An 18011-nucleotide genomic window follows, 5' to 3' on the forward strand; every position below is an offset into this window, starting at 1 on the left:
CGTAAGAAGTGACAATCTACTTCAATATGCTTTGTTCTTTCATGAAAAACTGGATTTTTGGCAAGATAAAGAGCAGATTGACTATCACAATACAAGGCCATGGCACGAGGGTGCCGAACTCCGAGACTATCCAATAAACCTTTGAGCCACTTAAGCTCACACGTCGCAGCTGCCATAGAACGGTACTCTGCCTCAGCCGAGGATCGAGAAACAGTCACTTGTTTCTTAGTCTTCCATGAAATAGGGGAACGGCCAAGAAAAACCAACCAACCAGAAACCGATCGTCGAGTAAGTGGACAACTTGCCCAATCTGAGTCACACCAACCAGATAAGCAAAGATCACTATCCGAACGAAGAAGAATTCCTTGACCAGGAGTCCCCTTCAAGTATCGGACCACACGTAAAGCTGCATCCCAATGATCTTGACGTGGTTCATTCAAAAATTGAGATAAAATATGCACCGAAAAAGCCAAATCTGGGCGAGTGAAAGCAAGATAAATAAGCCTACCCACCAAACGCCTATATTTCTCAACATCCACCAACAACGGACTCACAGAACGACCTAATTGATGGTTCTGTTCCATTGGAAAACTTGCTGGTTTAGCCCCTAATAACCCAGTCTCGGAAATAATATCAAGAGTGTATTTTCGTTGACAAAGAAAAATACCCTCCTGATTACGAGCCACCTCAATGCCCAAAAAATACTTAAGCACTCCTAGATCTTTCATATGGAAGCAAGAGCTCAAATAATTCTTAAAATCAGAAAGAGCAGCGGAATCATTTCCAGAAATTATCAAATCATCCACATAAACAAGAACATTAATTTGAACCTTACCCCGATGAAGAGTAAACAAGGAATAGTCAGAATAAGACTGACGGAAACCATATTTCTTCAAAGATGTTGCCAATTTGGAGAACCAACACCTAGGTGCCTGCTTCAACCCATATAACGATTTCCGTAGTCTACACACTTGGTTTGAATTTCCACCTGAAAAACCTGGAGGTAATTTCATATACACCTCTGATGATTACGGAACATATACAAAAACCTACTAATGTGCGTGGTATTTCTAAATCCCTCCTTATTTCGTGATAACGGACTGTTAACGTCCAGACCTCATTAATGGCACGATGTGACATTTTACTATTTGTGAGTGGCATTTGGTGAATTCTGAAAAGTGCAATGGCATTTGATGAATTTTTAAATTTGTCAGTGGCATTTGATGAAATATCCGTTAAAATAATACTTGTACTTGGTATTACCTTTGATGAGATAAACTACCAGCCATCTACTTGTGTACTCCATATCTATCAATCTGAGGTATCAATGGTTTGCTGAATCAACCATCTATTATTGCCTTCATTTTGGAAGAATAATAAAGACAAGCCAAAAACCGTAAAATGTCCAAATAAGTACGGAGTATTCCATAATCTATGGAATTTCTGTATATGAATGTACTCGTAGTCTTTCGAGTTTCCAATGCTCATACATTGTTGTTCAATATAATCCTGGGTATATCATTTTAACTTTGATCACAATTTATATTCGGTTCTCTTATTCGTATTGTTAGGTCAAACTCAATATACGTAGTACTTATTTTCCGAAAGTAACTTATTAATTTTTTCGAGTATATACAATTATACTCCGTGATTTCGTTATCAAAGTCATATACTACCTCCGATTTTTTTAGTTGTAATTTCGGGGTATGATTTGAGAGATATAAAATATTCAAAAGTTACAACTATAAAATAAAAAAAAAATCTTTATTTTGTGGGTGTTATGGACTAGTATTTCACTATCGGCTCCCTCTAATATAACACAATCGCCTTGGCCGGGTTGACCCGTGAGGGGTTTTGATCCAATGGAGCCCTTCATGTTACAAAAAATTCTGGCCTGGTACAGATTTACAGGCCTTCATTCAAATTCCCGCCTTTAAGACCTTCAAACCACCAAAATTGTGGCACCAAAAATTCATCTTTCCTCCAAAAAAAAACCCCCAATTTTCTGATGATCAACCACATAATATTGAACTCGAGATTTCTCTCTCATCTTCCAAATTCTCTCTCTTTGATCTTTCCTTCGTTTCTCCACATTCGTTCTCTCTCACCTTACAAACCAAAACCCAGCAATTGGAACACCAATCATTCCTTTGTAAAATCAAACCCAATTCTCAATCTCCTCGAAAAATGCAATTCAATGGCGCAATTGTTTCAGATTCAAGCTCAAATGATCATTTCTGGGCTCATCTTAGATGGGCTTGCTTCAAGTCGATTGATTGCGTTTTGTGCAATTTCTGAAGCTGGTGATCTTGATTATTGTGAGAAAATTTTGAATTTTGTTGATAACCCTAAAGTTTTTTCTTGGAATATTGCAATTAAGGGTTATTCAGAGAGTTTAATTCCAATTAAAGCTGTTAAATTGTATAAAGAAATGTTGAACAATAGTGCGTGTCGTCCTGATAATTATACTTATCCTCTGATTTTTAAGGTTTGTGCTCGTTTGTCATTAAATTATACTGGTTATGGAATTCTTGGGCATGTTTTGAAACTTGGTTTAGCTTCAGATGTGTTTGTACATAATGGAATTATTCATATGTTGGTGTCCTGTGGTCGTTTGGATGATGCACGCCATGTGTTCGATGAAAGTTGTGTAAGAGATTTGGTTACATGGAATTCTTTGATCAATGGGTATGTACATTGTGGGCAGGCTTGCGAAGCGTTGAAGCTGTATGAGGAGATGAGGGTGGAGGGAGTAAGGCCGGATGAGGTGACAATGATTGGGATGGTTTCATCATGTGCACAACTCGAGGATTTGAGTCGAGGGTTGGAGTTTCATCGTCTTATTGGTGAATGTGGACTGACTTTAACTGTCCCACTTTGTAATGCGTTGATGGATATGTATGTTAAATGTGGGGATCTTAAGGCGGCACAGGATATATTTGATAATTTGAGGAAGAAAACCATGGTTTCGTGGACCACGATGGTTGTGGGATATGCTAAATTTGGGTTGCTAGATGAGGCGAGGGAGCTGTTTGACAAGATGCCTGAGAAAGATGTGGTGCCGTGGAATGCCATGATTGGAGCATATGTTCAAGCTAAGTATAGTAAGGAGGCTTTGGTTCTATTTCATGAAATGCAGGGTACAAATATTACGCCTGATGAGATCACTATGGTTAACTGCTTATCTGCTTGTGCTCAACTAGGAGCACTTGATGTTGGGATATGGATTCACTGGTACATTAACAAGAAGAAGCTTTCTTTGAATGTTTCATTGGGCACAGCTCTTGTTGATATGTATTCCAAATGTGGTAACGTTGGAAAGGCGCTTGAAGTTTTCCATGAGATGGCTTCGAAGAATTCATTAACCTATACTGCTATCATTGGAGGCCTAGCCCTTCATGGGAATGCAAATGATGCTTTATCATACTTTTCAAAAATGGTTGATGTTGGATTAGTGCCAGATGAGATCACATTCCTTGGAGTCTTAGCTGCTTGTTGTCATGGGGGATTGGTTGACAAGGGCCGTCAGTACTTTGCTGAAATGACCTCCATATATAATCTTACTCCAAACCTTAAACACTACTCTTCCATGGTGGACCTACTTGGTAGGGCAGGAAAATTAGAAGACGCAGAAGCACTTATAAAGAGTATGCCTATGGAGCCAGATGCTGTTGTATGGGGTGCTTTGTTTTTTGCTTGTCGTATGCATGGGAATGTGATAATGGGTGAAAAAGCTGCATTGAAACTGCTTGAGTTGGATCCTGGTGATAGTGGAATATATGTTTTGTTGGCAAATATGTATGGGGATGCAGAAATGTGGGACAAAGCTAGAAAAGTAAGGAAAATGATGAAGGCCAGAGGAGTTGACAAGACTCCTGGTTGTAGCTCAATTGAGATCAATGGAGTAGTCCATGAATTCACTATAAGAGACAAGACACACCCTCAATCCATAGAGATATTTGATTGTCTGGCTCAACTAACCAAACAACTTGAACTACTTGAAACTGCTTCGAGTATCAGCAAATCTTGGACTGCGGTTTCTTTGTAGAATTATGCTAGTCAGAATGTTAAAAGGTTGTGAAAATAGTTCCTTTACTCTCTTGTATCCTCCAAACTTACATGTTTTGCATCTATTATGCAAAGTCTGTGGGCTTACTAAGAAATAAAATGGTTGGGCCATCTCTCCACTTATTCATTCATCTCCTTGATTGGCTGCAGTTGCTTGAAGGACTGTGACTTAGCAACCTGAAAAATATGAAGGAAGATGGCTGGAGACATTCCACTGAACAGAGAGGTAGATGACAATAATTTTGTTACAGGAAGGTCACAGAGCCTTCCTTTAATTTAAACTTTTAAAAGGAAAACAGTAAACTATTGTTATCCTTTTCTCCTTGTACTCAATTTTAAGTGCTCCCTATGAATGCAGGGTTTCTGGATTTCAAGAACATCAGCTTGTGATTGACTGACAAAATGTCTTCATTTTTGCTTAATGCTTATACTTATGTCAAATTTCCGCTGTCTATATGCAATTTGTTCCAAGTTTCTGCAAAATGAGCTTTATACAATTGTTGGGCCATCCCTCAACTTATGGCCTTTTTCTCTGCGGTCTCAGGAGCATTTAAATGATGATGCTCGGTGCTTTCTAGTCAAGGATGGATTCAATGTATACAATTTAATCGTTGAGGGTTAGTCAATTGTTGGATTTTGGGATCGAGCATTATAGAAGTAAAGTCATGCAATACGGTGAAAGAGATAGCAGTCAAATTTCATCAGGTGATTCCTGAGGACATAAGTTTGCAGCTGACTAAATTGGTTTAATAATGCAGCAAATATAAAGGTAATAAAAATTACTTCTAAACATGTAGTAGTACATATTTGGTACTTAAAAACTTCTACTCCGTATTTTTTACTGCTTTAAAAATATGTGATCTTGAATACTGCTTGTTGATTCATGTGTATTTCTGACTACTTATGCAGTGGATGTTCTGACAATGGGTTACAACTTCTAGACAAAGATTGATTTTCCTTATCTGCAAGTTCAGGTGAATGTCTTTATATAAAGCAGCTTCAAATTTTATTTTTGCTACGGAGTAGTATTTTCTTGCTCTCCATTGTTTTTTTTTCTTAAAACAAATTCAAGTACAAGCCAACTAAAGCTGTCTTCAGATCATCCTGCATCTTTTTGCTACATGATCTAATACATGGGAAACTGGTAACTTTTAGCCCCTTGCTCCGCTTCCCCTCTTGTGATTGATGCTTCTATTTCATCCCATTACAGTCATAAGGGCATCTGATTCTGAGTTTTTACTACTTTATTCCTTTGTTGCTCATTTTCACTGTTTTATGTTATGAGATGAATGACTTTATTCATCAGATTAGAGTCTCTAGTATGTGCATGAAACTATGATATCTATAACTTTTACTTAGAAATCTTTACCCTTATCCTTGATCATCCTTAAACAGAGAAATGCCCTTCCTTGTTCCCTTCTCTGTTCATCCCTGCTAATTTTACCCGTGTGCATGTTTGTGTGAGAGGGTGGGTGTTTTCTTTTTTTTTTTGGGTTTTGATAATCTAATGAGCTCATGATACAATAATTCAGGGCTTTGTCTGTTTATTTTAGTTAATGTCTTAAACCAAAGCTCTCTTGTAGCTTGTGATTACTATCACTATATGCTAGTTTTCTTAACTCACTATTAGATATGACAAAACAAACTAGATCATGATATACCATTTTAATGTTAATAGATAGATATTACTTGCAATTTGATGAAACCAAATTGAATAACTCATCACCAAAATATGATTTGTCTAGGACGACGAGTGCATGACATGTGACGACCATTGAAGCGTGCATGTACCCACATATGATTGAACTTAGAAGGAACAGCTTGTAGCATCAGGCAACCTTATAGTGCCTTTTTTACCTTGGAAACCTTAATAATAATAGGCAAAAAAAGCTAAAGGAAGAAGAATAAAAACTGGTTTGTCCTTACTTGCACGCTAGGTTATGGTTCATTCCAAGCTAAATCATGTGGTTTTAGCTTATCATTCTTCCAACCCCACATGTTTTAGAACCTTTCCACATTAGTTAGTTTAACAAGTACTTTGCATGATTCTCTTTGGGGGCCCATAGCTAGGTCATCCTTTAATACATTACAACTGTGTGGCCCATTATTACCATTTCAGGTTTCCTCTTTTTCACACTATTTATGGCCCACTATCATCTTTGTCTCCAATGGATTAGGTTACTTTTTTTTATATATAAAAAATAAAAATATTTGTTAAGGTTATAATTATGCTATTTAGAGTCTAGCTAGCTTCTTAAAGGAGCAAAGGATGTTGACCTTATTTGAAGTTTGTCTTGAATTGACATAAAATTTGAATCTTGTAATCAATACTTGTTTTCTTGATCAATTTTTTATTTTTGATTATTTTGTGTGTGTGCATTGATATTAAATATAGTATATGAAAATATGTCATTTTATCGAATAGAGTATAATATGAAGAGCATGATTTATACTTGAATGTTTTAATATATCTTGGATAGAAAAAATACATAGGACATTTTTTCTCTCAAGACTAAACTTTACTCCGGATCATAAAAAGCATAATTGGGGTATCGTAAATAACCTAAAAAAACATACATATTTATTAATTTGCCAATTCAATAATTCATTGTCCATACCTTCATAATTACCGCATGGAAAGACAAATGATAATGGGTAGAAAGCATGCAAAACCAATGTGACTAATTTGGTATGATTTTGTTACACCTTAAATTTATGTTTGCTGTATTTTTCCTCTTTTTGGAGGATTAAATCATAGTACTTGAATTATATGAGATGTCTTTCATGATTGATCTTGCTCAGCTCAGCTATTGGTTGGAAGAAATCAAAGTTGTTCTTCAATTATTAGTATTTGCCACTGTATTACTAGCCAAAAACCTCAATTAATTAAAAATAATTTAGGGGATATGTTATTTTGTTGTGTACGAGTACAAATAATTAAGACAGTAATTAAAGGAAAAAGTAGTATTATCAATTATCGTATAAATTTACAATATTCTGATTCCTTTTCACTTTAATTGATGTCTTAATTGTGCAAGTTTTTATGGCCAAAGTCCAAAGTAGCTCAACTGCAATTAGTGCCCAAATGAAGAAATTGTTCGGGCAACTCAGAAAGAGAAAGGAACTAACCAACAAGTATGAACATACCTTATAACTTGTTTGGTAGGTGTTAATAAAATACAATAAGGATATTGAATTTATACAAGATTTTTTATATGAAAAGTTATATTGTAAATGTCCATGGAGATAACACTCTATTTTTATATGAAGTATGTGTTTATTTTCATGTATCTGATTATATGGTAAATAAAATTGATAAATTAAAAGATAAACGAGTATGAATAAACATTACCATAAAGATTGTCATGCGACTATTCTGTAAACCTACTTTAATCAATTAATCACTGCTATCCTGTGTAGTTTATTATCATCTACCAAACATATTCCAACATGGATTTTGCATATATATTCTAATGGTGGACGTTGTTATCCAAACCAGAAGTTCTGACTTCCCACATGATGAACATGAAAACAGCTAACCAAACAAAGTACTGCTAACTACTCTTTACTACCACTTGTACTTAAAACCTTTTTGGTTTTGTTAATTGTACGTTTGGCGGGAATTTATTACCTTTCTAACGTCAACCGACACCAACTATTTATACTTTAGAGAAAGAAAAAAAAAGAAGTTGGAAGGTGTTTGGGGGTTGAATTTCAGGTAGATTTGGTGATCATATATATGAATGTGACTTCTTTCTATATGTATGTTCATGTTCTTAAGTCTAGATCCGAGGGCTACAATGGAACATCATTACATCCGACGGTGTCTTTAAGGTGTTTTCCGTGGAACCCATGATTGATTTAGTTGGCCCACTTGTTTTTTTAATTTATAAAAATATTCCACCATTTGAATACCTATTATATAGATCAGTAAACATGGTTTTATCATTATCCATGACTTACTTAGCTTAAGATATTAGTAATACTTGGTAATTGGGCTATTGAATAGTGATAATCACATTTTATACCTGGTTTAATCCCAATTGCATTGATTCACTAAATAACATTATCAGATTATGACAATACTTATTTTTCAAAAATAAAAATAAATACTAAAATTTACATAGGATTCCTTATTTTGATATGCTTTTATTAGATACTCCTATATGCTACAAATAATTATTGCTCATCCTTTGGAAAAAAACCATAATAATTCTCATACTAGTAACCCACTCTCAACAAATATCGACCAGAGATAGATTTATCATTGCTCGGCTCGCTCGCGTAGTCGGACACCCCGTAAGGCATACATACATACATACACACACAACATCACTTTCACTATAAGCAAGCCATAAAAAATGTAAAGTGAACAACAGATGGAGAACATAGCGTGGGGTATAATATTAATTTAGTTGGAAATAAAGCAGAGTAACGGACTTTGGCGTGTGTTTCTGAATTTTATTTGATTCTCTTCTTCAATTCTCTTCTCTCTCAATCACAATATTTACTCATTTTTCTTAAAATCTTTCTCTTTCTCTCTCCTCTTTTTGATGCGTGAACTTCAGAGCATCTACATTTCTCAAGAATCTCAGATTAAATAACAACTATTTCTTTCACGAGTATTCTAAGTTTACAACAACTTCAAGAAACTTATCAATGTTGGTTCTCTTTCTTTTTTGATTCTTACTTATTTAATGTTGATTGATTGAATTCTTCTTGTTACTTCTTTGTTTGATCCATTTTTTTGTCGTTTTCGATTGATTGATCAGTTATGCCGTTTTCAAAATTCATGTATATTTTTATTTTTACTGTTTTTTTATTTTTTCATGAAATTGGCTGAACAAGAAATCAAAATGTTGATCTCAAATTATACAATGCAGGTGATTTTGAATGGTGGGTGATATGCATTGTTGAGCAATCTGCTAATCACGGAATAGATCTACGCTCGTAAATTTGTCGAAATAACTTTATCATATATACATACAGGTGAATTTTCTTCTTAATTTTCACATTTTTTTATGCAAAGTTTGAGATTTTTTTTGTGTTCTTTAGTTTATTTATTTTGTTTGGGTGTGGAGTTGATTATAGGATTTGTTGAAATGAGTTGGAATCAACATATGGAGTCACATTATGTTGGGAGCAATGCTCCTTACAATAGTGCTGGAAGTTTCATGGATTTTTTCGCTGGTCTTACATATGATCATGTCAATTATATCTTTTCTGGTACACAAATCCAGGTGCTAATACTATAACTTTGTTTTTGTGTATTTCTTTTATTTGAATTTGGTGATTTTGCGGTATAAGTGTTGAGTTGCTTGAATTGATACATTAGCTCATTGGGGTGGGTTTCTGAATGGTGCAGGATACTGCATTTTCACCGGTTAGTGCTGGTTATTATAAATTCGGGTATTCAGATCCTGGGGCATCTCAGTATTACAGTAATAGCCGGTCTTTTGAGGTTTTTGATCACATAGTGGATGATATTGATGAATACACTAGAAGACCTACTGATTTCCCTTCTAGTGAGCAGACTGCTGCTGCAAATCTTCAGTCGCAAAGAACATCAAACATGAATGTAAATACAAGCAGTCGAGATTGTAAGTTTTAAAATCCTTTCTGGTGAAATAGTATCTGACTGATGTATGTATCAAGAATTTTCTGTGGTTCCTGTCATGTTGAATGGTGTTCATGTTATAGTTTCCTGGTCTATTTCAAGTTGGAACCTGGTGTTATGGAAGTGGGCTGTAATTCAAGGCAATGTTGCCATGTGGTCACTCCTCTTACTTCTTGATAACAGGCTAAAATCAAATGATGTAGCATGGTTTTTCTGACTCCATATTGTCTTGGACAAGATGCATTTTGTTTCCAAAACAGGGACTTTACTGTTCAAGAATCTTTCTCAATTACCTCATGTGATGTGTCACGAATCTCACGATCAATCATTAGCTTTGATTGTGTTTATGCATGTGTTTACATAGAATGCTACTTTGTTTGCCACATTTACCGAGCAGAGTGTTGAACAAGTATTGTAAATTCACAGAAGTATATATTAAAGCTTTACTAGCTATCATTGAATCATGAAACATATGTGGATTGTGGTTTCTGCTTTATTTTATTGATCTTAAACAAACATGATTTTGTTTGTTCAATAGAATTCTAATTTCTGTGGCCTGTTAATGTGGAAAATTAGCAAAGCATTATTTATCAATTTATATCTGTTTAAGCAATAAACACTATGAAATTTTGTAGGTTTGTTTGTAATGGCCTAATGTCGAATATGTTATTGGATATTTGGAGTAGCTTTCATTCTAGGACTTGTCAAGCTTTTGTTCTGTCAAGTTTTATGGTTGCTTAAAGCATTATGTTGACTCATTACTCTTGAACTTTCAGGTCCTAGGAGTCATCACAATTCTCAAGATTACCAGGTAAAAATTGATGTCCATATATTGACCCCATTTGCATAATTATGTAATAGTCAGTGAGTATCTAGTTCTGGTTCTTTACGAGATTCCTGTGACTTCATGTTTAAGGTTGATAAATGATGTCAAGCTAAATTATTTTCTGTTGTTTCTTAAGTTTTGGTAAAGATATTTAGACATTCAACACATCACAATTTATTTGTATAAACCTCCTCACTACTCCATATTTAACAATATGAGTACTTTCCCTTTTCATTCTTAAATTTTGTCATTTTATCTTAATATGTTGGCAGAATTTCTTTTTGAGCTCCTGTTCTGAGAACTATAAGCTAACACAACTGCATCTAATTGATATATTAGCCCCTTCAAATTATGAAGTCCATGAACATTATCATTTAATGCTATTATTTCTATGCAGGCTGTTTGGCAAGACCATATAGATCCAGACAACATGACTTATGAGGTTTGGCATCTCTCTTTTCTTTTAGTCCCCCCCTATCCCTCTTCTTTTATTTTTTTATTTTTATTTATTTATTTAATTATTTTTTTTTTGTGATATCTTTGTACATTTTATGCATACTTTCTTGTTTCCTTATCTATTTGGATGATAAGTATACTAAATCAAGTTTTGTGATTTTGCTGCTGTAATTTAGTAATTTACAGACCAGACAATTGTAGATTAGTTCCTGTTCTTAATTAAAAGACCACTATAGCTATATACGTAGTATGAACAATTACATGTCTCTTGATGTGGAATTGTTTTAAGACTTAACTTTTAAGCTTGTGTAAATGAGTATTTGAGTCCAATTATGACTTGCCTAGATAGAAGAGCCTCAAATATTTAGCCCCAGGCTTCTGGATTTAAATCAGTGAAGTATGGAAGTGGAGCTCAAAAGAGAACATTTAGAGATGGAATTGCAGCATCACCTTGTGAAATTCCATGATGTCCCATCTTGGAAATGTGAAAACATGTGGGGTGCAGCGGCTGCAGCCTTTCCTTTGTCAATATAGAGAAGATATATGAATGTAGAGTTGGTGTTATTATATGACAGTTGTACTCTCAAACTGCAGTACTGTTTTCACTGATAGTTTGGCTGTTTTATGTGTTCATACATTTACTGATAAAATTTGTGTCGGGACGACCTCATTGTGAGAAAAGGTAGTTTTTTAAAATGGCCACTAACAGTCTAAACAATCAGTTATGTTTTTATTCACGGATGACACTAATTGTTAAGCTGTAATGCTGGATAATCTCGATTTCGTTGGAGGGTTTATAATCATGAAGCTTTAACATACACAACAACAGAATTTTATCTGAGGCAGTTGTTATCAACCCAAGTCCATGACTTTGTAAAAATTTTACCATTACAATTTTACCCTCATAGGACTGCTACTGGATTGGGGTTATTGTGTGATTTCTGAATGGATTTTATCTATCTTGCATAATGTAGACCACTCCTGTTCAGAAGGTCATTGGCTATAATAGAATGGTATTTAGAAATTTAGTTTATTCAGATAATAAAAGATTTTCTGGATGGTAGTGGTGTCCCCCATTTTCCTCATTAAAATTCTGATGAGTTTGTATCTTTTATTTTAATTATTATGCAGGAATTACTTGAGTTGGGTGAAACAGTTGGAACTCATAGTCGAGGTCTTTCCCAAGAACAGATTTCCCTGCTCCCCATCTCAAAGTTCAAATGCTGTTTCTTAAGGAAAAGGTGCCGATCAGAAAGGTAATGATGTAGTTTCTTCCCTATCACCTGTTTTCTGGAAAGATAAATTTATGCGCTTCTTGTCAGAAAAATTCTTGCATAATCCATGCGCTATTAATCTCTCCTTCATTTGCAATGGCGGATATAGCAGGGGAAAAGTAGATATACCATTATAAAATTTGTACACTTGTTAAAGCTAGAATGGAGAAAAAGGATGAACAGAAACATTGCAGAGCTTCCAGCCGCAACAAGTGATTTAAGCTCAACATAATTCGACTTGTTTAAATGGTTGTTGGAGTTCTGGCAAGTGGGCAACTAACAGAACATTCCCCCCCTCCACCCTTTTAGAGAAAACATGCCCAAAATTTATGAAGTTACTTATGTGCTAATATCACAAATTTGACTCAATGCTAGTATATTTATTATTTATGTCACGGATTGCCTTCTGTTATATGCTAGATGTACTTTGAGCTTTGGTTACAATATTCCCTTTTTCAAGAATGCCTTTGTGTAGTTCAGAACATCATCTGCTCTGTTTTGTTTCTGGTTTCTCATTTTATGCCATTCTCTATATTGTGTGTCAATGCCACTCACAAATTCTTAATTTAACAGCTTATGTGTTTCTGTTTGAAGCAGATGTGTAATTTGTCAGATGGAATACAAACGTAGAGATCGTCTAATAACTCTTCCCTGCAAACACAAGTATCATGTGGGCTGTGGAACCAAATGGCTAAGCATCAATAAGGTATAACATCATCATCACTTCATAATTTGATGACATATAAATGCTCTCTGTTTCTCTAATTGCTGCTGGCAATTTTGACTTTTTCCAGGCTTGCCCGATTTGTTACACAGAAGTGTTCATTGGTGCAACCAAAAAGTTTAAATAGCTGCTGGGATCTAGCATAAAAGCAGAGAATGTTATTCGTTATTCTTTTTCGACTTGGTGGTTCTTTCTCTCCTATAGATTTTTCTTTTGTTTTTTACTTTCCTTTAATAGGTAATTACTTGTTAGTTTATGCTAGTGAACTTATTAGTAGAGCTATTATAGACTTTGGATCCATGGACATGGATTTCCGAAATGACCGAGGTTTGTCTTTGTGGGCATTTTATGATTTCCATAAAAGCTGTAGTAGAATACTTGTACAGTCAGTTTCCTTTAATGGCACATTGGTATTTATGAGCTCCTCAGTAGTATAATGCTTGGAAATTGGAATTGTGCCACAAATCTGATTAGTTGTTTGAGACATGTTGCAGTGTTGCACCATGACCAACTTCTTCCTAGTGATAATTTTAAAATTTCTACCATTTATGAATTGGAGATGTGTACTGCCCAATGGCTATAATGTTGCTGCTGCACAATGGCCCAATAATCCCAGCAACACAGGCAAACCTCGATGTCAATTATTCCTTAGCCCAAGCCCAAGCTCAAGCTCAAGCTCCAGCCCCAGAGATCCTTCCTTCCTAAGCTACAAGGCCCAATCAAAAATCCGACGAGAACTAGACCATGCAGCCAAACCCATTTGGCTAAATGTTGGAGCGCTCCTCAGCCAATTGACCCTTGAAAGCATAAATTGACTGTCAACTATGTTTAGATAATATTGTTGATGCACTTGTATTATTCAATTATAAACGCACGTAATCACTGCACCAGTTGGCTGGCTATAGTACAAGGATAACAGCAATTCATGTGCAATATCAGCAACTTCCTATCAGTATTATGATTAGTTAATTTCCAACAGTCCACTGATCACAAATCTAAATTCAGAGACTGTAGCTCCATTTCTGATATGTCGTAGCGTGTGTCATCAGAAACAATGAAGAGCCAACTTCAAGAACAATCCACTTCCGATGAGATCCAACCTGCAAGCCCAACCCCAACAGCCCAACTCGAAACTGTTCATACCTCTGTCGAAATTATTCCAGCAGATCATAATCATGCTACTACATCCCCATCTGTCCAAAAGAAGCCGTGTTTACGGTCTAAGGTAGTTGTTGTTTGTATAAGGCTGCTGATTTATGCTAGTACTGCATGTCTTGCTGCTGTAGTGGGAGCACTTGTTTTGATTCTTCTCATTGCTTGCTCAATTTTTGCTGCCATTGCTGCATTACCAATGCTATGGATATCGTTTTTAGTGTTACGATTACTTCAACTTTTTAGGTATGGTAATGACTATGACAAAATCATTCAACTTAAGCTCTTTGTCCGCACTTGGATACTCTTAGATATGTTATTCTATTTGGGTACACTATGGTTATTGTTTGCACTTACTAAACACGCTCCACTCTTAGAACATGTTATGCTTATTGGTTTGCCAATAGAAAATTGGTTGAACTTGTTTAATTTGATATTTGGCATCTATGCTTTGAGCTACGCCATTTCATTATTCACCATCAACTATATACCACTAGTTTCATCAGATCACAGAGAAAGTGGCCTAAATGTTCCGGAAGGAGTACTTGAGATACTCTACTGTCTGATTTTTTGGTTGACGGAGTATGAGGTTATGAAACATGTTCCTGCTTTCAAGCACCACAAAATACTCGGATTGTACACACGCAATTGGATTGAGGTATCGATTTTTGTTCTCATCGCCTACAATGTCATTAGTTTGTCTACACATATGATGGTCTGTTTTCTGCAGGATTTTGTTTGTGAAAATCTTGATCCAGGGATTGATAAAAAATCAAGACGGTATCTACTAATAGAAAAATTCTTCCGCAAGAAATATATTGTGTATTGTGCCAATGGAATGAAACATAGCATCAATTTTATATTGAGCTCATTGCTACTGTTATTTACTTGGTTGTTGTATTTTGGCTCCCACCTAAACAGAACATCCGATGCTAAGCATCTTTTGGAATTCGGAACTTGGACTTGTATAACTTTTGTAGGTTGCTCTTTCTTTTGGCTGATCAAAACATGTGTACTGCTGTCATGGGAGGCTCGTTCGTTGTATAATCGATTGGACTCTAAAATCATAGAAGGAGGTAAGCAGTTGTACTTCCTTGGTGTCTTTGGTTGCCACAACTACGACATTTTCAACCTTTTGTACGAGTGTGGAAACGAAGAAGTAAGTAGTGGGGATTATGAGGAAGAACTTAAAGGATTACGTTCAGATTTATGCAACATCCTTTTTCCTACTCGGGTTATAACTCTTGATGGACGTTACCAAAGAAAATCCGATAAGGTGGATGTTTGTCTTTGGGGGATTAATGGTGTTAATGTGAAGAAATTGTCTAGTAACAAGAAGAAAAGAGTAGAAAAAGATTTGTTAAAGCAGCAAAGAAACACTTTGTATTGTGCACAATTGGTGGCTGGATACTTTTTGGCAGCTAAGAAAACATTGTTACAGGAGAAGTTTACTTTCGACATCTTTGAGAGTTTGAAGAATTTTAGTCGAGACGATGATCATAGGTACGTGGTGTGTCTTTTCTCCTCTATTATTCTTAGTTCGTTATTCCTATTCAGAATTAATCGTCACGTACGTTGCTATATGGAGTAGTGTCGGTGAAAATATAATTATGTATATCCTAATATATGCGTGGTTCATCGTTTTTATTACTAAATGTATTAATACCCATTTCAAATATCATTCATGTGTAGAAACAGTAGTGATTGGGAATATTTTGAGTGTCAACTTCGTGAAGTTGTGGATCCTTGCGATGAGGCTTCGCTTGAAAAAAGCCTCGAAAACTGGGTGGTATGTTGTACATCATCAATTATTTTATGTCAAAATAATACATTAACTTTTTGTGTGTACGTTTATCTAGCGTTATATTTTATGTATATATGTGCTAGCATTTGGATAATTAGTAGTTTGATACTGTGGAATGTTTGTATATTGATCAGGAAAGGGCAAGCAACAATTGTGTATTCCTTGCAAATACGTTAAGTAGTGCCAAAGAAGTTGTTGATTGTTTGAACAAAATCATAAGCAGTCTACTAATTTCTGTAACTTTCATACTGTGGTTGCTTGTTACTGGTTTGGCTACCACAAAAATACTACTACTCATCATATCACCAGTACTAGCTGCAACCTTTGTGTTCGGAGACACTTGCAAGACCTTATTTCAAGGGATCATCTTCGTGTTCGTGGTGCATCCTTTCGATGTAGGCGATCTATGTGTCATTGATGGAAACATGGTTAGTTAATTCAGTCCTGTTATCAATTTTTTTTCAGTTAACATTGTGTTTAACTAATTCTTCAATTAAGCAAGATTGTGATATAATCTCAATTATTGTAGGTCGAGGTTAGAACAATTGGCATATGGAAAACAACATTGTCGAAAGTTAGTACGCAAGAGGAAGTGATGTATTCGAATTTAGAGTTATTCAACAAAAGTATCATCAATCATAAGACTAATTTTGATTGGAACGATTATATCGAACTTGATATAAGCTCGTTGGAGAAGGAAAAAATCATAATTATAAAAGAAGAGATTGAAGAGTAAGATATTCATACTTGATACTTTACTTACTAGATATTTAAGCAAACAATATAATGTCATTAATCAATTTATTGTTTAAATTGTCATCAGATATCTCAAGGGTGATAAAGAAAAATTTACACCAGGTTACAGTTCTGTGGAGGTGTTGACAGTCGGAGAAAACATCAAATTAGCGGTTTATTTTAGACATAGAGTGAACTTCAAAAACAATACATACTTCGAATGTCTTAAGGAAAAGATGGAGGAGGATCAACAAGTTCGGGCTTTCATGGTTATTATTTTACACCTGATACGAATGTGTAATGCTTAATGCCTATAAAAGGCTTTGGAAATAGCTACTCTAGATGCTTATTATACGTAATTTTTTTATCAATACTTCAACTAGACTACTAGTAATTGAGTTATATATATTTCATGATGCTTGCTAGACCTTGAATACAAGGGTCATGTTCGTGTAAATGATGCATCCTAATCCTTTTGATGTTAGCAATTTATGTGTGATCAATGAACAAATGGTTAGTTAAAATTTACAAGAGTATGTAACTATTAGTCCGTAATACAAGAATTTGTAATTAATTTGCTAAATATCAGTCAAAATTACAATGGTGCCAAATATAAAATCCAATTTTTTTTTTTTTTTTTTTTTTTTTTTTTTTTTTTGGTACGAGTATATTTTTCCCTCCATTTCCTCTCATTACACTCTCTTTACCAAACTTCAATTTTGCTGCACAGATTTTCAATTGAAACAAATCCGAAGCAGGTAAATGTAATAATTCCCTCAATTGAAACAAAGTTTTCTGGTTCGTGATTGTTCTCGTTAAATTAGGGTTTATAATTGCAATTTTTTTCCCCCAATAATTCAGTAATTATGGCTACAATTGTTTATTTATCATGAAATTAGTTCTATTTTTAAAGAACCAGAAGTATCATTAATTTGTTGCTTATCATTTACAATTGTTCATTTAGCTCTGATTTTGAAGAATCTAGGTATTTGTATAATTCTGTAATTTGCTTTAATGTTTCCGGGTAGCATAAATAAATCAAATATTATTGCAAAAATGTGAATGCAATTGTATAAAAAATACTTCCGTTCTATTAATATTGCAACAATGGACTTTTTGCACTATTCATCACTCTTGTTTAACCATATAATATGAGTTATACGTTAAGCAAAATATAGTCAAGTGAGATCTTGTTGGATTCGTCTCATATAATACTTTCACAATATCAACTTCTTATAATTTTTACTCTTACACAATTATAAATATTTAGCAAATAAAATGTGTTTTGAAATGCGTAATTTCCTCCTTGTTGCAATATTAACAGAACGGAGGAAATACATTACATGGTGTAGTTG

General features: G+C 34.8%; 1 protein-coding gene across 6 annotated transcripts; it reads left to right on the forward strand.

The window, feature by feature from the left end:
* Positions 1-1749: 1749 nt before the first annotated feature.
* Positions 1750-13806, forward strand: LOC145626255 (E3 ubiquitin-protein ligase BIG BROTHER-like). Of its 6 annotated transcripts, none has more exons than XM_081678688.1 (9): positions 5075-5212; positions 8952-9057; positions 9160-9308; positions 9434-9668; positions 10462-10496; positions 10909-10953; positions 12099-12223; positions 12839-12947; positions 13036-13804. In XM_081678688.1, the coding sequence occupies exons 3-9, from the start codon at positions 9171-9173 to the stop codon at positions 13090-13092; spliced, it is 744 nt and encodes a 247-aa protein (XP_081534814.1). In that variant the 5' UTR covers positions 5075-5212; positions 8952-9057; positions 9160-9170; the 3' UTR covers positions 13093-13804. The 6 variants fall into 6 exon arrangements, 5 of the variants coding, with proteins under 5 accessions (XP_081534814.1, XP_081534813.1, XP_081534811.1 ...); XM_081678687.1 differs by lacking the exon at positions 5075-5212 and adding an exon at positions 8377-8729 and having other exon boundaries at positions 9150-9308; positions 13036-13806; XM_081678685.1 differs by lacking the exon at positions 5075-5212 and adding an exon at positions 8378-8729.
* Positions 13807-18011: the final 4205 nt, after the last annotated feature.

The sequence above is a fragment of the Chenopodium album genome, chromosome 4, assembly GCF_948465745.1.
Source record: "Chenopodium album chromosome 4, dcCheAlbu1.1, whole genome shotgun sequence".
NCBI lineage: Eukaryota > Viridiplantae > Streptophyta > Magnoliopsida > Caryophyllales > Amaranthaceae > Chenopodium > Chenopodium album.